At 38.9% G+C, this 23257-nt stretch overlaps 1 protein-coding gene across 3 annotated transcripts; it reads left to right on the top strand.

Annotated features, from left to right (window-relative positions):
* Nucleotides 1-20133: 20133 nt before the first annotated feature.
* Nucleotides 20134-22641, top strand: LOC115738063 (F-box/LRR-repeat protein 14). Of its 3 annotated transcripts, none has more exons than XM_030670554.2 (2): nucleotides 20134-20236; nucleotides 20877-22641. In XM_030670554.2, exon 2 carries the CDS (start codon nucleotides 20924-20926, stop codon nucleotides 22322-22324), a length of 1401 nt encoding a protein of 466 aa, XP_030526414.1. In that variant the 5' UTR covers nucleotides 20134-20236; nucleotides 20877-20923; the 3' UTR covers nucleotides 22325-22641. The 3 variants fall into 3 exon arrangements, with proteins under 3 accessions (XP_030526414.1, XP_030526415.1, XP_048140173.1); XM_030670555.2 differs by having other exon boundaries at nucleotides 20139-20475; XM_048284216.1 differs by having other exon boundaries at nucleotides 20139-20484.
* The last annotated feature ends 616 nt before the right edge of the window (nucleotides 22642-23257 follow it).

The raw sequence follows: 23257 nt of genomic DNA, 5'->3' as shown, positions 1-23257 counted from the left end.
CATTAATCACGCGCCCTTCGCGGAGTGTGATGCACGCAACGCTTGTTCGATAAGGAAAGTGGGTTTTGAGGACACGTGTCACTGTCTTTCGTGTACAAATTTACGTGAGGAAAATACTTTTTTAATCGGAAGTAAGTATGACATCATTCAAATCTTATACTTGTCTAATAGTTAGATTTTGTGAGGTATTTAAGGTTCAATACAAAAAAAGTCAAACGGCCGAAACGAAGGCGCTAAATTCCGATACGTCATGTTTATTATGTCCAAATAATAATTTTGAACCTATTTATTTGTATTTAAGGAAAAGTTCAAAGTATCCCTTTACTTTCTCATCAAAATCTAGATTGTTACCCAAATTTCAAAACACTATAAAAAAAAGTATACGTATCTCAATTATTTGAATATTGTAAACATTTGAGAGTTTTGAATGTCATTAAAAAAAAAAAAGCTAAGGTGCATGAGCCCCAAGAGTTTAATCAAACAAAAAAAAATGTAATGGACTCTTTTGTTCGAAAATGAGGAGTTCAACTTATATAATTCAAATACTCATTTGCGCTATTTCATGGAGCGTGTCAACTTAATAATGATTTGATTATACGTACATCGACTTAAAAATATTTTTTATATCTATTTAATTTTTTCCCTTTTACTAATTATTATTGTACTGTAATTTCTAACATGATCGAATAATTGTACTACTTTACTTCAAGGAGATAATGAAATTATATTTTTTTGCTAGATTACTTACCCCGAAAGTCGAACTACTCTCAAATCGAAAGTTTACGATTTCGTCCAATTGGTCTGCTATTATCTAATTTAAACAAGTGGCCATGTTAAACTCGGAAAAGTAATAAAAGCTAAATCTCATCGAGCAACAATGCCCTCGTAGACTAAAAATTGTCTTGTGAGATCTTTATAATTCTGGCGGTGTATTGAACGCGCTGGGAATGAAATGGAGCGGGGCTGTGGCGGATTCCGAATTTATGTTAGGGGCCGAGATCGGCGCCAGTTTTCCAACAGAATCCGGAGAAACCTGCGAGCCTGCCACGTATGCGCAAATACAATGTGCCCTCCTCCCATTGTGTTCGAAAACAACATGAACTGGCCAGGCCCTGCGTGGGGCCCATCACAAATGCAATATGTAAAGTGGCATAATAAAATAATTGGTCCTAATTTGAAAACCTTGTTGCTTGTTCTTATCTTATGTCGACCGGCCTTTTCCTCCCCTATCCGGTAAAAAATCGTAATTTCTTTTTATTTTATTTTGTCATGGCACGTACTTGTACAGCTATGTCAACATTAGGACGGAGGAGATACCAAGTTGTTGTGTATCTTGAGAAATATCGGATGGCATTTGTTAGTCCGCGAGATGCTTAATATATCATAATTAATTAGATAAATTTTAATTTACAAAGTTTTAACTCTTTTCCAAGGATGCAAATAATCGATTAAATATCTCAAGCCACTGCATAACTCATCAAATCTCAAATTCGACTAAAGAGGAAAATTTTCAAAGATCATATCGTAAAATTCAAAAAAATTATGAATAGAAAATACTAGCAACCTCTTATGGGTCATTTAGTTCGTACTATTCGTAATTAAAGCTTTGGAAATCAAAACATTCCTCATAAAGCATGGCGCCCTTGTTAATAAGACCCTAATATTCTTCAAATCTCGAATGTTTTTTAGAATAATCCTCCACTCTATTAGTGCCTGCTATTAAAGAAATATCTGCTATGAGCTATGGCAAAACAAAAGAAGAAAATGGTAAAGGTTTTTCTTTATTTTATTTTTTTTAGTGGATAACTAGACGAGCACTTAAAACATTTAGGAAATATTTTATTTTAATATAAATAAAAAAATTTAATAAAATAATCTGGTAATGTCACTTTCAAAATCGCAGGAAGTTGGTTGTTACGACTAAACACCTTCTTATAGAAAAAAGAAGAACACTAAGAAAAGCAGGATAATGTTTACAAATTGAAAATGCAGGCAAACGACCTATCTGGTTGGACAGCTCATCAGTTCTCCTAATCCTGCACGACCCGCCGTTTTTGATCGTGACTTTACTATTTGTCGGAAGTGGAGACCAATTTCTGTGGTCCGTTTTGGCATGGGCACGTTGTAATCACAAACCAATGAGCGGCTGCGAGCCACGTGTCGCCAGGTGTCTAGACGTTATCTCCTACCCACGTTGTCGTTTTTCGGAAGCCTTTGTGGGTTCCTCTTTTGTTTTTTTCTTCAAGCCGCCTCCGAAGTCTTACGATTTTATCTTCTCTAATCGTTGACACGTTAGCAATCAATCAATTGAGAAATTAAGAGTGTTAAGTAAATTTCCACAGCCGGAATATATATGACGCGGAATAATTTTATATATTTTAATGGATTCATATAATAACTTATTAAGATTTAAAAAAATTCAAATAAAAATTTGAAATATCATTATTTTCTCAAAATAAAAACATAAAGTAATATTTGTGTCAAATAAAGATTTAAAGTAGTAAAATGTTTATGAATTCAATTTGAAAATTTTCTCTTGATAATCGCCTGTTTCTACTAATTCACCTTACTAGCGGCATAAAATGCCTATGATTGATTCATGATCAAGATCTTTTCTAAATTTGCCTCTAATTGTATTAATATATATGATATTATGTTGAACTTTTGCTGGTAAAAATCCTTAAGGCACAAGACAAACTTCACTGTAAAAGAAGATCGTTCTTTTAAGAGTATTTTCGTCTTATATATGACCGACATATTAAAATTAAGTACTAATTGAATTGATCAGATATGGTTAATCAATAGATTTTGACACTCTTGAAAAGATTCTTTGGTAGTGCCCGGTCAAAAGAGAGGAAGAAAGTCGGTCTTCGTGCGGGTCCCACATTCACCAATTTTGACCGTTAGCTTGCTATATCTCAAAGAATGATGCTCCATCCCCGCCTACTGGGCCATGCTTTTCGTGTTGGGTTGGCCCATCGCGGATAGCATTAACGCTTGAACACATCAAGACAATTTTATAAAGAAAAAACACCGTCAAGAGCCCTAAATTATGCCCATTGAGTTTGTGACATATTTACTCTATTTTTTAAAATATAAAAAAATTTAAAACTTGTACCCTTATGACATATATACCCCAAACATTTTTTTTCACACTAAACGTTCCAAACTTATATCCATGTGACACATTTATCCTAAATCAATCTTTTATGATAGTAAAAATATCAAACTTGTAGACATGTGACGTATTTATTCCAAATTATGAGGTAAATATGTCATACGGATACAAGTTTAGAGTTTTTGGTGTCACAATAAAAAGTTTGGGGTAAATGTTTTCATGGGTAGAAGTTTGAGGTTATGTATATCCCAAAAAAAAATTAGGTTAAATCTGTCACCATAGACATAGTTTTTTGGAAAATTTTCAAATAAGAGCTCGAAATGCTCTCATTTTCTAAAATAAAGGCTTGCAGATGGACTTTTGTTTCAAATTAGGGCCATGTTGCAAAAAGTGGCATGACTAAGGATATTTTCGTAACTTCCCTTTTTTTCTTTTTTTATTTGCCTTTTGTTTTGCCCTCACCGACCTCGAGAGCGACCTTGCCCGGGCAGGCGACCCTTGTCTTGCCCAATGAGGCCCTCGCCAAATCCTACCGGCAAGGCCCACCCGAGCGAGGTCACCACCAACTCCTCTTGGCAAGGCCGACATAGGCGACCCTCGCCCTGCCCAAGCAAAGCCCTTGACTGCCTCGTTTGGGCAAGTGACCCTCACCATGCCCAAGTAAGGTCCTCAACAGATCCGGTCGACAAGGGCTACCCTTGCCTATGGTCTATCCGATCACCGGCGAGAAGCTAAGGCAAAAAAAAAAAAAAAAAAGGCAAATAGAAAAAAGAAAAGGAAAAAAAAAAAAAGAGAAATGACGTAAATGCACTTAGTCAGGTCTTTCTTTGAAATAATGAAGGCACTCAAACCCTTACTTGAAACAAAGTCTACTTCAAATTTTTATTTGAGAAAACGACGCACTTCAAGCCCTCATTTTGAATTTTCCATAATTTAGATTTTTTAGGGATTTTGGTGGTTTTTCCCTTTTTACAAATGCAAATCATTAAACAATATCCAATCTAATATATAACTAGAAATCTTATGTTAATATCGCTTCTTATCCCTTCTAAAAGTGCCCTCTATGAAATAATAAGGGAGAATTAACAGATCCGTTCACCAGTCGGACACCCACTTCCACTACCAAAACAATAATTAAAACTCATTCGTTCATCCGCTTGAAAGATTACTATTGCATTTCTTTTCCGAAGCAATTCTCGATTTACTTTGCATATTCTTTCGATTTCGCACGCCCACATGCAGCTCGTGCTCAACACTAATACCCTTTTACTTGATATATATATATATATATATAGGGTGCCCTCGAGTAGTTGTTAAGGACGTGCACAACAACACTTCTAAAGCAGAAATTCGTTTGATAACGTAATTTTTGAAAGATAAATCCATTTGATTACGCAACTTCATTTTTTCTACTTCCGAAACATTTTTTGCTCCGTAAGTAATTTTAGAACCACTTGAAGAAATAAAAAAGCATTACTTATCTTTAGAAGCAGAAATAGAAGAATTAACTCATCACTAGAAGTTTATTTTTTAGAGCAGAAGTGTTGCCACACGTGCCCTAAATATTAATAAATGTGCTTTGGATAATTTTAAATTACCAATTGAAGCAAGTGACTTTATTTAAACCCTGTTATTCTTCCGTCTTCACAGTGCTTTGGAAAGTGTCATTCCAATTTGGACTTTACCGAACTATCGTCGCAGGATATTTGTCAATAGGACCTTAACATTAATTAAGACGATTCCAGAGCAAAGAAAAGGGCCATTTTGGCTGGCTGAATTAAAAGGAACCTAAAATAACACTGCTGTAAATATTGACGCAATATCGTCCTCGCGTAGGAAACGAACAAAAAGAAGGGCCCAGAAATGTTGTCGTTTTCATGTGTGCGAGCGGCAGGTGCGTTAGGTTTTAAAAGCTACGATGTCCAGAAATAATTGCCTGTAGAATTTTAACGCATGTTCACCGAACCATTAATATTGGCGCGATATCGTCCTCGCGTGGGAAACGAACAAAAGAAGGGCCCGAAAGTTGTCGTTTTCTGAGTGCGAGCGGCAGGTGCGTTATTTGACAATCTCACGATGTCACAGAAATAAGATTGCTTGGAAAGAATTATTACGCTGTTCTATTGTCCTGTGAGGATGAGAACCTTGATGGGAAAGACTTGCTCGAGCTGATTTTTCTATCGCGAGGAATGAGACCCCATATGGAGAGCACGAAAAGCAACTCAAATGCAATGAGGCGGTACAATGAAATGGACCGATGTATAAAACGGAATTCAATACGTTTTCGCGTCAAGTAAGTCACGCGGCTTTCTAAATTAAAAGTTATTAGTTTTGTAATTGCTAATAAATCATTGTGCAAATCAGTGAATACATGAAGCTCGTTGGAACTGATCTTTCTTTTTGCCAATTTTTTTTCCTTTTTGAACTAATTTGGAACTGAAACATGGGGAGCACATTGAATTGAGAAGCAGCCTGTTGTTTTAGAACTGCGAAACCTCTGTTCGAGCCCATGGAATTCGAATGGTATGTCAGGTGCTGAGTGGTCCCATTAGACCGATACTTCCCTTACAAACATTTTTATAAATATGCGGGATTACTTTTGTTTTAAGTAGTCCTCGATAAAAAAATTATCTGAATTTCGTAAATTATAACTTATAATCAAGCCCTTCATCGGGGCCTTACTCCATCGTCTTCCCTTTGACCATCAGAAAGCGTTTTCATCCCTTCGTAAGAGAGTTGACCTTCTATATCCAGTGGAAGTAAAAATTGGTACCATAGCACTTCCTTTTCGACTCTTTTCTTGCAACTATTTGATTCGACCCTGAATCTCATCCTTTCCCATTTGTTCTTCCATTCTTTTAATGGAAATTTCATCTTGTAAGTAATTTAAGGGCACGCATGACAATACTTTTAGAGCAAAATTTCGTCTGATAACCGAACTTCTCAATCGGAAATTCGTTTGATTACACAATTTTATTTTTCTACTTTTAAAGTATTTATTTTTGCTCCATAAATAATTTTGGAGTTACTTGAATAAGTAAAAAAAAAATTACTTTTCTCTGAAAGTGGAAGTTGATTTCTAAAGCATAGAAGTATTGACACAAGCGCTCTTAAGTGCTTGGTTTTTTCGGGTAATGGCATTGTTAGATTGATTTTTTCATTTAATAAGAAAATGTAATTTTTTTGCATCTTTGTCTGTTGTCTCAAGACCTTCATTAGTAATGTGAAAGGGATAAAGTGAGCAATGAAAAAGAAGGCCTAAAAATGACCGCGTTGGAAATATTTTTTTTACCAAAATAAAAGGCTGTTTTAGAATTAAATGAAAACAATATTTGAAAGACACTGAAGATAATAAAAAGATAATTTCAAATTTCTTTAATGGCAATGGAAGCAAAAAAGTTTAGTGGGTTAAAGATCGGACGTTGACTCGACTTGACCAAAAAAAAGATCTGACGTTGACTTGACCCTGCCTGTGAAGTCATAGAGTGAACTGATTTGCTATTAAGCACGCTTCCTACTCTAGCTTCGACCGCTTAATTATACAACAGATGAGAGATATAGTGCTACGCATATTTTCACGTGCCACTCATGTGATCGAATCCACACGTCAAGGATATCGATTTTCTGTAATCTTAATTAATCCGAAAAGGCACCACGTATTACAATATTTACTAATTAATTAATCGATAAAATCTATTAGCAAGGGATAGTAATTACGGGGAATCTTACTCTGCAAACCAAAATAATATCTTAGCATGCAAATTGCTAGGTGCAATTATCAATTCTTTTCGAGAAATGATGTTGAAGTTAGTCTCACACTAACAAGGACTTCATTCCAATTAAATAGCAAATCTTGCTTTCAAACATCCATGCACAGGTACAATTCCGACGTGAGATTAAGGGTGCCTTTTATTCGGTTTTGAAAAGGGATCTTTGAGCTTCAAAAGTCCCTTGAAGAAAATATGGGGTGCTTGGTAATTTTTTTTTTTTACCCCTACAACCAAATGCCGACCTTGGCAAAGGTGAAAGCCTTTACCTACTTGGGTTTTAAGCATATATTTTCTCATATGCTAAAGGCTATTTCTAGGGTTAAATAGTTTTTCTTATTCCAAATCTACACCCATCAATTTTTTTCGTTTCACAATTTTGCCCTTATTGCACGAAGGCAGACGACGGGAGCAAATCTGGCTATGATGCGACACCACACGCTCGAAACGTAAGCTGACAAGAGACGGAGAAGCAAGACATTTGAATCGGGTATTGAAAATGCTTCCTATTTGGTAAAGAATTTTCATATATGTGTAAAAAATTACTTTGTCTATTTTTGTGGGCCATCAATAAAATTGCTTTTGCCATTGTCATTTACTAGGAGGCAGGAAAACAAATCATTTCATTTTATGCTACTCCGACCCGACCCATTACCGATCCGACTGTCATTGCCCCGTCCATTTTCAATTTCTTTTTGGCGCTTAAACTCGTACCCATCGCAGCACCAGCGCACTCTATTCTCTCTCTCTCTCTCTCTACAACTATGACCTGATCATTCCTTGCCTTCTCGTCCCAAATCTGAAAACCCTCGCCCGATCGCAACATCATCGAAACCTAGAAAGCGAACAATTACCCGCGAGTCTCTTCCCGTCGCCGTCGAGGACGTCCGGCGACGCCGAACTCAGCGTCTTCGTCAGCCTCTTCGACTGGATGCAGAAGAGCAAGTCCGCCACTCAGAAACCCTCCAAGTTTCGCCAGTTTCTAGACACCGTTTCCTTGGCCGGGGTTGCTTCAGCGCCATTCGCTTCGAAGGCCTCAAGGAGTCCGTCCTCGCCACCTGCCCCGTTGAACGCTCTCGGCATATCCCGCGACTCCGAGGACGCTATCCACCTCTTCAATAGGTGCCTCAGAGGCCACAAGTCCAGTGCCAATGCGGGCTTCGCACTCTCTGCCGCTGAGGGACAGCGTTTTGGACTCATCAGAGATCATTTGATCGCTCGATGCTTGTACTTCTGCTGCTGTTGCCATATATGGGTTGGGTGGTATTTTGAGTGTTAGTATGATTCTGGTCACCCTCTCCTTATGCACGTGTTGTGGTATGAAATGATGTCGGTGTGTTAGCCGCTTCTCTAGTAATCTGTCTTAACCGTGTTCTGAGTTGCCGAACATAGAGTATATATACCTCAAGAGAGTCGTTAAATACAATCTCCCGTTGGTTTAGGAAGTTGGAGAGTATTCATTCACTCGGCGCTTTAACTTGCTTGAGATTCATTAATTTTTTTGATACGATAAGTCCTATAAAGGTGATCATGCTTTTGCACATAGATAGTTAAATGGCAGAGTTTTTGCATATTCCGTTAATTGGTCTAGATTTAATTCCCTGGTGTTTTCTGGCAATGTCATTGGCATGTAAATGGATATCTGAGGTCAACCTCATTGGAGTTGTGTTTTTTTTTTTTTCAATTTTTTTTTTGGAGTAGGACCGTAGGCAAAGAATGACATCTGGGGGCCTAGCAATAAGAAACTAAACAATTTGCTCGACTGTCTGGCATCAAGTGAAAACCAGCAGGCTACTCTCTCATTGTTGTTCCCTGTGAATACTGTACTATCGAGTTGCTCAATTTCAATCCGGACTACAGAAATTTTGAGGATTTTATCTTTGATAAAATGTCTGACCATAAAGTTCCTAAAATTCATTTAGGTGATATACATTTTCTACATCTCTTTGATTTCACGCTTTTGGTGCTCTATTATGATATTCACACTTGTGTGCCGCTTCTTTCTAAAAATTTCTGAGCAGGGCACAAAAGACTTATGTTCTTCCCGCTTTAACAAGAAAACGAATGCACGGGAGATGAAGTGGATTATCATGATAATCTTTAAATGTGTTTCCTTTTGACTCTATATTTGTTAGAATCTTTGCATTTTAGAACCAATTTCATCCCAGCTTATATTGGAAAACTTATATTGCCAGATGATTGATCTTTTCTTACAATGCATATAAATGGTGATCATGTGCAGGAATTTTCAGGGTAATGGTTGAAGATAGGTAAGCAGTGTTTTGTTATTCCCCAAAGTGTATAGTTTCTACCGTGGGTTAGTTCTCTTTCCGTTCATCTTCTTTCTTTTTGGCTACAATATAGGTTCTTGTATATATTTATTGGAAGTTCTGATTAGATCTTTGACACGGCATATGATCTTCACAAATTAGTTGTGCACTACATATGGTTTTCAATATTTGAGGTGGGGAGGAGACCTTCTAGTTTAATGGTTTGAGGCCATTTAAGGAGCTGATTGAGAACGGAACTCATTTTTCTTTTCTTATGATGGACAAATTAGGTCGAGTTGAATGTGCATCTGATAAAATAGTAGCTGTGAATACCTGCTGCTATGTTACATATGGATGAGAACTCCAAATATTGGATTTTTGAGATCTTCTTTTGCGTAGAACTTTTTCAGTGAAGAGTAATATACCATTAGGCATGGTAAATTTGGCGGGAACCATCGTTATTTGTTTCTTGTTTGGATGGGAATTGACAAACTTTGAAGATAAGATAATTGCAAACAATTTACTGCAAAGGACTTAATTGTTACTAATATAGTACTCTTTTAATTTTGGGGAGGAATATCTCAGAAAGGTGCCAATTAGGGTCATTTTGGTTGCTTGATAGATAGAGTGAGTGTGCTTGCTCCGACACCTTGGTATTAAATGGAGCAGTGCTTTATCCTGGTTTGGGCATCCCTTATCTTCTGTCATTTTCACCCATTGAGATGGAAAGTCCTTTGGAGGACATTGCTTACGACATTATGTGACTTAGAGCCATGCGTTGTAGGTTCTGTTCTAGAGATTCAAGGATTAATAGGGAGGAAAGGATGGAGCCTAGCAAGTTATTCTCCTCCTATATCTATTATCGTCGAGATATTATTTGAAAAAGAGAGTAATACCCCTGAACTTACAATCTTCATCATACACCATATAGAGGTTAAACTACAAGAAGTGCTGCTTATTCCAGCATGTTGTGGTTAATATACATCAAGAACTAGTTAATCTTACCACTATTAGCGAGCGTAAGCCATCCAGTGAATGGGACTATTAGTTTCCACATAACAGTAGGTAAACGGGAGATTGAAAGATTCATTTCATAAGGGGTAATAATCATTTCCTTGCTGCTTTGAGCTGCATTTATTGGAATCATCATCAAACTGTTATTATCCCCTTAAGCCTAAACTATTATTATCCTCCTCTGGCCATCTCCCTTCGGTTGGCTTTCATAGGAGCTTTGTTGGTCTCTCGTTGCTCATTATTTTGGGTAAGTTGCGAGGTTTCTCGAACAAACACTTGAGAACAGGCGAACATACCTTCTTTCTGCTGTCTTCTCCTTTAAATTTGGGCTTAAACTAAGGCTTTCCTTGAACCACTCCTGATTGTGGTACTTCAAATCAATGCTTGCTTGTCTCTGGTAGCGTGTAGATTGTTTATCGCTAACCAACCGTAGATTAAAAATTTTAGTTTCAGTTTTTCACTGAAGATCTTGTCCAGGCTTTCTTCTTAAGGAAGCCTGAAAAGGAGCATCTGTAGTGTGTTTGTGGCGGTGTTTACTGAACGTCCACTTGCAAACACATATACTACTTTATAGTCATTAACCTATCTTAGCTCTATTTTTTCCCATGTAATACATTTCATGTAGCCTCTGCAACAATTAAATCTTTACCAGTATTGCTGGATGGTTTTCATTTCTGAGTGAAAAGCCTGACTAAGTTTGTTTGAAATATAAGAGATGATCAGATTCTTGTGGTGGGGTGGCACATACCACTTGGTAGCTAATAATTGAGATTTTACTGCATTCAGGAGATGGGGGTGCAGAGATGATGAATCAGTGTAGCTAGGATAAGCCCCCAACATATCCCGTCACATGAATGTGCTTGTAATTTAGTTATTTGATAAGCGGCATATTCTAAGCCGTCAAATGGGTAGGTTGGGTTGGGTTTAGGTCGGGTCGAAAATGGTCGGACCCATATTGACCCATTTAGCCCCGTTTGGACCCATTTTCATGCTATACAAATTTCTTGACCCATAGCCGACCCAACCGATATTACTAAAATACTTTCATAGTTAATCCAATTTAGGAAAACTTGCTTCTTATAAGTTTTTGAAAAGTTATTAAAACATTGTGGATAAATTTTAAAAATAAATTTTGTTCATTTTTAAATTGTTTATTTATTTTTTAATTTTTTCTTCTAAGACCAGCTCGATCTTCGCTAACCACGGGCGAGGGATGGGGATCCTTTCCGGCCACCGGCTGACGACCCGAGGCCCTCGCCCAGGCGGACAGGTGGCTGGCCCTTGCTTGGCGGCCAGGGACTTGCTGGATTTCATAAAAAAAAAGAAAAGAGCAAAAAAAAGAAGAAAAAAGGAGAAACAAATATCAGAAAACCTTTTTATGACTCACTTAAGATAGTTAGGTAACCATTTATGACCCATTTAAAATCCATTTAAAACCTAAAAATCCATTTCAGATCTATTAAGTTGTTAAGTGACCAATTTATGACCCATTTAAGTTTGTTAAGTGACTGATTTATGACTCATTTAAGTTTGTTAAGCAACCCATTTATGACCCACGCTCTTAAATGTAGGTTAAAATATGGATTCTTGACCCATTTTACCATCCCTAAGCGGCATGCAATAGATGGACCCCAGCCTACATGGATAACATATTGTGTGATGTTTCAATCTTTGTTCCTTCATCTTAAGTGGATTGATCTCATTTTCCTCTTCAGGTAATATAAATCACTAAGAAAAGGCGAGATGTCTCGAAGTGTTCCGAGAAGTTATTGATTCATTTTCTCTGAATGGTGTTCGTTATGCATTTTCGTGGTTGATCATCACAAACATGGGCATGGCATATCTATGATGCTTGAGTTTGTTTAACACTAAAAGCATTCATGTCTTTTTCAGTCACTAGATGTACTTTTTTTTTCTTCGTTACAGATCTATTGAAACCGGTTCCGAGTTTCATTGTTATAGTATTACTTTTCTTCATTTAGACCGAACATCTTAACTTCTGTGCCTTTAGCCATACTTGCTTCTTGCCTGTTTTTATCTGTTTTCATCTTTGTTCGGTTTCCATTTAGGTGTTTGCTGGATCATTGGGTCCAAGATTTACACAAATTGACAAGGGTTTGATAGGATAAGGCTTCACGCAAGTGCCTTCATGTCCAGTGTAAGAGTTTCTGATGATTTGAAGCCTTTTTGGGTTCCAACACAATCTCATACGCTGATGTGTGTTTTATTTGTTCCTATCCACTTTCATATCCGTCATAAATCATCTACTGAGGAGAAAAGATTGGTGTTGAATTTTGCGTCTCTCGTGTGGCTGCAGCTTTTGTTGAACTAGTGCTCATTCAAGCAATGGTAGAAAGCACCAGCTGGCAAGTGGAAAAAACGAAGAGATCTTTGTTAAAGGAAATGGAACCTTGTCCCCTTAAAGTGGAGCTATGAGGATTTGCTGGAGAGCTGCGTAGAATTCTGTCATTTGCGTCCGTAGCGTGCTAAATTATTGGAGTCCATGTAATTTATATGATAGATGAGCTCTTCATCATTCGCTAAAAGATATTACGTAGTCCCTGCCTGGGTCAAAACATATATGCTGAGAGGCAGAATAGTACAATTTACTCGGCCTATTTTTAGGCCCCAATGACTTCTTTAGGCCTTAATGGTCTGGACTGGCACCTCTAGGCATAGCATAGTAGCATCTGGCTGTTGGCCCGGGTCGGGTGTAAACATGATTTTGGGTCCATGTGCGGCTGAACCATCAGTTTTGCGCCTAGTGGACCTGGTGCAGAGCATTTTGTTAGTACGTAGGGAATAATGAACCTTCTTTGGCCCATTAAACTATTCTGGGCCTAGGTACTTTGGGCTTAGTGGGCGTGCCGTGCCTGAGCAATTCTTTTTCACGCCTATGCGGTCTGGGCCTGAATTCGTCTCAGCCACAACTTGTCTATGAACCCCACATGGGTTGGGCTAAAGAAAATGGGCCAAATACGGGTGGGCTGAAAGTACAGCAGGTATGAAATTTCTCACTGGGCCTAGAGTTTTGCCCAAATCGCCCATGGGTCAAGTACTGCCTGTATTTTATCTACTGGGCCAACATTTGAGCCCAATATAATATAAGCTAGTCCAGAATACTGCGATTGGGCCTTTTTTCGGTTGTGGGCCTTCAGTTGACCCTACACTAGATGAGCCTAAATGTACTTTAGGGCTTGCAGTTTGGGCCAAACATAGGCTAGGCCTGAAGTGTCTTACTGGGTTTAGATTTATAAACCAAATATCGAAACCCAATACATGCCTAATGCGATTTGGGCCCAATACGGACTAGGTCAGAATTCTCGTATGGGCCAAATACGTGCAGGGCCCTAAAACTTATCCTAATGGGCATTAATTTGGACCCAATACGGATGGGCCTAAATCTGATCTTAATGGGCATAAATTTGGGCCCAATACGGACTGGGCCTGAATTCTCGTATGGGCCCAGTGGAACATGGGCATAAGCGATTTTATTGGGCCTAACATAATGGGCCAATGCTGGGCTGGGCGGAACAATTTCAATGGGCCTAGAGTTTGGCCCAAATAGCCAATGGGCCTAAGACGACCTGCAATTTTATCTAATGGGCCTACATTATGGCCCAATACAGCCAAACTGCTGCCATGCAAGACGGGCCCTGAGCAACATGGGTTGAGCCTTTTTGCGGCTTGTGGGCCTACATTAGAACCAACCACGGATGGGGCCTTAATGTACTTTTAATGGGCCCAAAATGGGCTAGCCTGTAGTATCTTACTCGGCCCTCAATAGATCTTAATGGGAATAAATTTGGGCCCAATACCTACAGGGCCCTAAATCTAATCTCAATCCAAATAATTTGGGCCCAATTCGGACTGCACCAAATTCTTGTCTGGGTCAAATACGTGCTAGGCCCCAAAACTTATATTCATGGCATAAATTTGGGCCCAATACAAACTGGGCGTGATTCTGTTATGGGCCCCCTATAGGAACTAATCGTTTTTGGTATTGATAAATCTTGGGAAGTAAACAGTACTTTAATGTTTCATTTTCAGCTTTGCTGCATCATTAGTGGGCCTAATAATCTCGGCTGAGGCCCAACTCACCCATTCTTGTTCTGCACGGATAAGACGTCACCCAATACCTTACAAATAGATTCTCGTACTATTTTACCACTCGGAATACGGTCGCAGGCACAGCATTTGAACACCCCACATACGACAAAGGCATGGACAGTTGGTCAACAGTCTTTAACTCTTGTGCTAACTGCTAAACCGTTTTTGGGTCCTTCCGGTTTTCTTTGTGTTATCAACAATCTCAGCAGAAATGTCCGCGTCCATGGGCTACCACAGGTCACTTCCTGTTTTCTGTGTTATCAACAATCTCAGCAGTAATGTCTGCGTCCACGGGCTACCACCGGGAGTTGTTATGACCTACTAGCAGCCCCACCCCACCAATAATTTTTCTTCACATTGAGTTCATCTTCCACCTGATAAACAAGATCAAATTTCCAAAATTGAAACCTTAAAGTAGACTCACTATGATACCAATGGCAGTACATAACATGGTCCACCTTACCGTTGTTTTAAGGCATCCTCTCTGAGTCACGACACACCTTGCATATCACCATCCATGTTGCTTGTGAGTAAAATGATACATTACAGAACATGGTAGTTCCCGCCTCACCATTGTTTTAACGCATCCTCTCCGAGTCACAACACACCTTGCATATCACCATCCATGTTGCTTGTGTTTGAGCATTTCTGGGAAGCCTCTTGCACGACAATCTGCAGGCTCCATCTCCTTCTGCTTCATATGAAAGTAGAGAACCAATCTGATGCCTTCTCTTCTGCTGTTTTAGAAGGAAAGCCTTTGCTGAAGCAGGCTAAGAATTTCAAGTGCGAAACGAAATTAGCATGAAAAACACATATACATACGCTATGAAAGAGGATCGGGATATTCAGCAAAGAATATGAAATTCATGGGTATGACTTTCTGAAAACCCAAGTGATGTGATGTGATGTGATGTGAATCTCATCTTACCATGGACCCGTTTGCAAATTCGTATAACAACAGCAACATGAAACACCAGTGACGCAAGGAGTGTTATGCTTGACACACCTTCTAACCATCTGCAAAGGAGATTTAACAATTTAAGCCAAGCTAATTTCCTTTGTTCTCCTTCAGAAAATTATAATGATGCATTACACCAGGGACTAAATAACTATGAAATCTAGTTCGTATTGCCAGTTGAACTAGTTATTGTCCATTAATATTTAGCTTAACACCTCCACAACAGAGTTGACAAAGCAAGCAGTCGAAATTTAGACACTGCAAAGCCACTGAAAAAGTTCAATAAACAACTGTTTGATTTAAACCAGCAGCATATCTATCCTTCAGTTGCACACTTGACTCACATGTGCAAAATGAAGCGCATTTGACAGTAGAAGGCTATTGTGGTATGCATACACTAGTCTGGGTACGAAAAACAGGTGTAAGAAACAACAAAGCTGGTGGTAAGCAGTTTAGCCAGCCGGTTTAGTGGAAGTGTCCAAGGTGATACAGTACAGAGATCACAGCTGATTGAGGTCAAGGCTCATGGGCTCGAGTCCCCTCAACACCAAGTTACAATTTTTTTCCAATGATAGCTCCGTTGCCAATATTTAGATAGGGAGAGAGGTTTCCTTAGGGTTAAGCATTGGGAGGTCACTCAAGGCCAGGGGCTAAAATCCCTGCCTAGCAAGAACCCATTTTTAACTTTCAAAGGCTTAGGTTGACCTATTTACTGGTTAACCTGGTCGAACCAGGTCAACTTTGGTTCTTGAGCTAGACATTTTACATAATAAGACTGAAGTGGACCAGCTTCCAATACCTAGCTGAACAATCGACTTCAGTTAGGTTCTCAAAACAATGATATAGGTCTTACCATCACAGATACATGTCAACTAAATCACGTGAGTTCAGGAATAGTAACTAACACATTGCAGCTCTACTGGACACGCCTACTGGACGCGCCTTCCCTTTTAGTTTGTAAGATGGGCAGGAGAGGAGCAAAATAGTAATCAAACCGAAGACCTCCTAGATCTTGGTAACTCTAGGTCAAACAGTTGTACAGTTGCATTCTTAATTACAAATTAGGCAAAATGAAAAGGACTACTTTTTAATTGAAGGCACGCTAAGATGAAAGAAGTATTGAGGCAGATAAGTCTAGTCCTTTTTCGACATTTCAAGTTACAAACATAACTCAAAATGAAAGACAATATGCAAACTAAGATGACAACCTTTTTCTGCAGCTAGGTCCTCAGAACAAGGACATTTTCCAAATGGCCTTATACTCAGTTTTTAGTAATTTTCTCTGGATCAATGAAAGGAAAAAAGATAAGAAGATAGAATTTCCTCAAAATTTTAGTACATCAGGAAAAGGCTAAGGAAATGGTTCCTAGAATGGCGGTGACTTCAATCAGGACACTGAGAGGAACAAAGCATTTCCCAATATCAATAGCCTTACATTGTTGATTACTTTTAAGTCATTACATCTTAGCTTGGAAAAGAACAAGCTTAAATAGAATATCCCAAATAATATTCCTCAGCATATGCTTTTACTAGATTATACTGTGCTAGTGGACGAAACTCATGACAAATAGATGCAAAACTATGACTGTGGAACATGGAGAGAAACCTCAGAGTTCAACATGTCCAATGATAGAATACATGAAAGGCAGATTTAGTAAAGGAAAAAGTTAAAATTGGAGACCAACATTATCCAAAGAGCGGATTGTTTTTGCTATCCTGTGAACATTTCCAAAAAGAGGAGAAAGGGGAAGGTTACCCATCACACAAGAAGAATACGTGCAGTAGAGAAGCCAATATATGGAGTCTTGTACATAAGAAAATATCACTGAAGATAAAAATAAGCGATATCTTCCAGCAACACCGTCTTTTTACTGTGCACAAGAAAAAGGCAGTTCAATACTGATATGGGAACAACAGTTGAAAATAAGTTTGGCAGAAATGAAAATGCTCCAGTGGATATGTAGTTACCCAGGGAAGTAAAAATTAAAATTTAGTGCATTACTATAAAAAAAAAGTTGGTGTGACTTCATTTGAGGACACGATGAGAGAATACAATAGGAATGAAACTAGTTTGGGATGGTTTGGACCCGTGTAGAAGGCATCGGTGAGAAGATGTGATGTTATGATGAAGACAAGAGATAAGAGGCTCAAGGTGTTGTGTATATTTGAAGAAAATTCTGAGTATTAAATATAAAGAAGATATAGGTTAGGTCAAATGAAATGGAGTAACTAGATCCATGTAGGAGACCCCGCTTAGAAAGAAGTGGCTCAATGGTCATTGATGATGATGAGGAGATGTGAGAGAGTAAATTACATGACTATAGCGGCAGTGACTACAAGCAAGATATCAGGAAGACAGATAAACAATTCATATGATTCTTCTTGTCTGCAGTATACTAAGCATCGGTGATCAAACTCCAACCAGAGGGGCAGCCGGCTGAATTAATGTTGTAGTGACACTACAATTGGTTAGTTTCTCTGTTCAACAAAAGAAACATCAATGTCTTAGTCAATTGTTATTATTTAAGCAGTTGCACTAATATTCACTAGGAACAGAGGCTTCATCTAAGTTTCTCAAAACCTATACGAACAAAGGAAGAGAAACTCGGCCTTCCTCCTTTCCAGAATACCTAAAACAAGCTGTGTTTCCCATGTAACTACACAAGGTTCCCGGATCAGCAATCTACCTACTCTGACCTTGAAGATGGATCTCCAACTAAAAGTTCAATTTATAGTCGCAATCACAACAGTGACATCAAATAAACCTTTACAAAAAACTGTGATATAGTTGCAAATGATAATTAAGAGTCTGGTCTTCATACCAGATAAGAAGGCCCAAAAGTTAACTCAGTCAATTCACTTGGTCCTTCCTTGGACGATTGTTCATCAACTCGTCCCACTTCACCTCCACCATTTCCGCTGGAAGCTGGAAGCTCATTCCTCCCTCTCTCACCAGAAACTCTCGCTAGACACTCACTCGTCTCCTACGCCACCCCAGCGGCCAATCTGAATGATTCGCACAATTTTCATACTCCTCATGATTACTGCAGTGCTCGCATGATCGTATCCTCCATAATACAAAACATCAATCCCGCTAACAGTCTTGATTGGAAGCGACTAGAACCCGCTGCGATCGCATCCGTTTCAACGAACGACCTCTGGCCGGATCCGGCAGAAGGAGGAGCGGCCAAAGTGGAAGAGCTCCCTTCCGATTCACTTCGCCGTTCTCCTTCTCGTTCTCGTCCTCACATATCCTTCTTCATCATCGATTGCGGATAGTTCCTGAGAGCAGGGTGAAGGGGAGGTCCAAAATGGACGACTCGCTTCGAGTTGGGGTTCGCGCAACTGCTGTTTGGGCTGAGGAAGCGAAGAGAAGAGTAGGAAGGTTTTGGTGCAGAGAAAAGGAGAAGGAGGAGCTAGGGTTTGGTTGGGTTGGGGTCTCGAGAGAGAGAGAGAGAGAGAGGAGATTTGGGTCGCCATCGCAATGAAGTTTAGGCGGTATCAGAGGTTTTGAAATGGAACGAGGACTTTTGGGGCGGGGTGTGGTGGGGGGCTAAATCTGGAGAAAGATATTTACTTTCTGTGGGCCCCACCAACACAATAGCTGGCCCGGCCCATATGGCCCATTAGATATTTTCGATCCCTTTCCTGAGCAACTTTGGACAGTCGAAAAGACAAATCTGCCCCTTTACGTTTCTTCCAATTCACCAAATTGTCCCAGACTAGGGAATATATTTGGTAATTGAAACTTGAAGTTGCTCTTGATATTATGAGCCGGCGCCATGCCAAATAATTGTCGACAATATCGACTTTTTGAGAGATTTTCGCAATTTGCTTTATTCATCAGTGTTGTTGTTGCCTTTTAGGTGGTCTCGGATTGTGTACATGAGAAAATTGCTTAGCTAATTGTCCCCAAAAATCAAACGGCGGGACGGTTAACTCATGGCCACAAACGAGCAGCATTTTGACTCCCCATTTCCTTTTTTTTACCTTTATATTGTAAGCTAAAATTAGAAGAAAAAGTATACAAGATAATCACGTTTTTATTTTTTTGAGTTATGAATAACGAGAAAAGCTAAGATAACAGTAGATACGAGTGACGAACTCATGAGCACTACATATCCGCGTGATATACTTGTTAGCCAAAAGTCCACATCTAATATATACGGTTTAAGTTGCACCTTTGAATGACGATACTGTCATCCAAGCAAAGTCCTTAAGGATTTTTTTTCGTAATTTCTTGAACAATATCCACGTAATCCTTTTATTTGGCCGTAGAATAATATCTACTTGTTTGGATATTATGAATTGGATATGTTTCATTAGAATCTTGATTGTATGGGTTTATTATAATTTTGTCTTCTAATTTTAGCTTACAATCAAAACATATAAAAGTAACAAAAAGAAAGGGAAATGGGGAGTCAAATTATTGAAACTAGATCCGGTTTCCACAAATCTCATATGTGACCATAAGCTGACCGTCTAACTTTAGGGGTTGGTCAGCTTAGCATCAACCTTATACATAATTCAAACTTAGATTAGTTATTGATGAAAAAATTTCTTTTTAATTGAAAACTTTTCACCTTCGAATAATTTTTTCTTCGTACGTCTGCAGAATAAAAAGCTAAGCTTTTGCGAGTTGGATTCAATCATCTATATATGCAAGGTTCTATTAATTAAGAAAGAGAATTCATTATTTTGAAGTAAGCCATTAAGTGTCAATGTCATTATTGCCCTATGAAGAAGGATTATTTGTAATAGCAAAACAAAAGAGGCAAAAATAGAAAGAAAGACAAGGATATTTATGTAATTCTGAACATTTCATATTCAGCGTCCCTCTTCAAGCGCCGTTCGTCATCTTCGGATCGGAGCAAGTTATTCGAGCTCGAAATTGTCCCAAAAAAAAAAAAAAAAAAGGGACAAAACCTTCAACTTTTGGACATCATCGACAGGTTTTGAGGCGATCTCCGATCACATCATCTTCTCAACTGATTTCCTGGTAAAGCATCGCTTCTTAAGCTATTGGGGTGTTTCGTTTTCCGTAATTTTCTCTACACCGTCTCGTTTTTCCCTGTTTTCTCTTGCCATCGGGATAAAACCATGTGAAATCGATGCGATGTGGATTAACTCTTCGGCTGGCCTGTGCTGTAATTTGAAGTTCAAAGCTTTCTTCTGGTGGAGAAGTTCACCTGGTGAAAGTCATTTATGGACTTACGGTTGCTCATCTTTGTAGACTGTGTAGGATAAGTATTACACGTTTTTGATCGATGAGTGATTATCCTCGCAGTTAGAACTGGTGGCATCTTGAACCAGTGAACTATGATTCTTGAGCAAAAGAGATAATTAAATTGAACTTCTTTCCTTGGCCTAATTATAGATTAGAAGATTTATCTTGTATGAATCGATATTGGTTTGATACCAATAATGGGAGCCACTTCATAGGTGTTTCTGTACGATAGTGTTGGAGGATATAACATGTAGACTTGGTTGCGAAATTTGAAATTTTTAGATTGCCCTATATATTTGGCATGACACATGGTAGCAGGATTTCTCTATGTTTTCATCTCTGGAAGGATGAATTGTGATCCTTTCAAATTCATGTGCTGGTCACTCATCAATATATGTTTTAATATTTTCAGGTCATTTCTACTTTGTCTTGCACGTAGCAAGAGGTTACCTGTTTCTGATGGATGATTTACCGGATCAATTGGTTTGGGAAATCCTGGACAGGATCATGAAAACCACAGACAGGAATGCTACTTCTCTAGCATGTAAAAGGCTTTACATGCTGGATAATGAACAGAGACATTCTCTTCGTGTCGGTTGTGGTTTGGACCCTGCAAATGAAGCTCTGACTGCTCTCTGTATCAGGTTCCCGAATTTGGCAAAGGTAGAGATAAGTTATGCAGGTTGGATGTCCAAATTGGGGAAACAGTTGGATGACCAAGGGCTTATCATTCTTTCTGACTATTGTCCCTCTTTGAGTAATCTCACCTTAAGTTACTGCACATTCATAACGGATGTGGGTCTTCGCCATTTGATTTCATGTTCCAAGCTCTCCACTTTGAAGTTGAACTTTGCACCGCGAATTACTGGCTGCGGCATACTATCTCTTGTGCTGGGCTGCAAAAGTCTCACTGTTCTCCATCTTATCCGATGTTTAAATGTTTCCAGTGTCGAGTGGCTAGACCACATTGGAAAGCTTGAAACCCTAGAAGATCTTGCAATAAAAAATTGTAGGGCAATTGGTGAGGGAGACTTGGTTAAGCTAGGTGCTAGTTGGAGAAAACTAAGGCGTTTACAGTTTGAAGTAGATGCTAATTACAGATACATGAAGGTTCATGATCGCTCAGTGGATCGATGGCAAACACAGCAGGTCCCGTGTGAAAATATGCTGGAGATGAGCTTGGTCAATTGCATCATCCACCCTGGGAGAGGTCTTGCTTCCGTGCTGGGTCAATGTGAAAACCTAGAGAGTATTTCCTTGGACATGTGTGTTGGGATCAGGGACTGTGATATCATCAGTTTATCACAAAAGTCTAGGAACCTTCGTTCTCTGTCACTTCGTGTCCCGTCAGACTACTCACTACCACTTTTGATGAATAACCCATTGAGATTGACAGATGAGAGTCTAAAAGCTTTGGCTCAGAATTGTTCGATGCTCGAAGAGATTATGATATCCTTCTCCGATGGGGAGTTTCCTTCATTTTCTTCATTCACATTGAATGGTATTCTTAGTTTGGTTAAAATGTGCCCCATCCGCAAACTAGCTCTCGACCATGTAGACTCCTTCAATGATGATGGGATGGAAGCACTGTGCTCTGCTCAGTATTTGGAGTTCTTGCAGTTTGTCAGATGCCAAGAGGTAAGTGATGAGGGACTGCAGCATGTAATCCACTTTCCTTCTTTGCGCACCTTGCGATTGGTAAAGTGCCTGGGAGTTACCGATGATGGCCTGAAGCCACTTGTGGGATCACAAAAATTAGAGTTGCTTGTGGTGGAAGATTGTCCTCAAATTTCAGAAAGGGGCCTTCAAGGTGCTGCAGAGTCTGTTTCTTTCAGGCAAGACTTGTCATGGATGTATTGAAGCCATTGTGGCACTTGTTACATTCTTGGGCCTATCTGGTTGAGTAGTTAATATGTCTTTTTCTTGTGGTTGTTCAATTGATTTGTACATGATTAAAAAAATCGCGCCGTCCATGGTTAAAAATGAAAAACAATTGTGCTGTCATTAGTTGCTGCTGGCCTGGTGTTGTATGTCCATGTCAAGGCATCTAAAAGTTTATGCCTTGCTTTCTTTTTATCGCTTAAGTAAAGGCCCCGTTGATGATGTGTATTTGAATGCTCTTAACTATGTCGAGAGGCTTGCTGACTTCATGAATTCTACGCATAATTTGTTCTGGAGATTGTTTATCACTTGCAGGTGTTCGCGTTCGAATTTTTGCTTTCTGATCAGACGTAAAATGGTAGACATCTCAGAGTCTGAGGACGACTTTGGAACAGTGTGTTGTCGCCAAAACATAAATGAGTTGCCGTATGGGCAACTTCCCTGCAAATGTTCTGTCTAACTTCAATATCCAACTTTGCTGATGGGTGATGTGCGATAGATCTTATTTTGTCTTGTCCATAAGTGAAACAAATTAAAATTTGATTGAGTAGAAAACATTTTTCCATACTTATTTGTTTTAAAGAAAATTGCTTTCGGGGAATAGTTTTTCGACTTTCCGGTGTTTAGATTTCGGAGAACCTTTAATCTATGGAGAAAGTTTTAGAGGGAACGAAAACAACAAATTTAGGTTGGGGGAAAACAATTCTTCCTTTCTTCCTTTTGATAAAAAGGAAAATACTTTTCCTAAAGCGTTAAATAAAAGAAAATTAATTTTCATGAAAAACATTTTCTTTTATCATGGGATTTTCAGTAAAACAAACATGCCCTTAAATGCACTGCACCGATTATCGTTGCTGAGTTAGCTAGATTACACCATAATAGACAAAAAGCACTGAGACCCATTAATATTAC

This window comes from Rhodamnia argentea, chromosome 8 (assembly GCF_020921035.1).
Source record: "Rhodamnia argentea isolate NSW1041297 chromosome 8, ASM2092103v1, whole genome shotgun sequence".
NCBI lineage: Eukaryota > Viridiplantae > Streptophyta > Magnoliopsida > Myrtales > Myrtaceae > Rhodamnia > Rhodamnia argentea.
The sequence above is the reverse complement of the archived record's forward strand: the minus strand, read 5'-3'. Positions and strand labels throughout refer to the sequence as shown.

Excerpts from the sequence above, each read along its gene's own strand:
- LOC115738063 (XM_030670554.2), top strand. The coding sequence starts at position 20,924 with ATGGATGATTTACCGGATCAATTGGTTTGGGAAATCCTGGACAGGATC.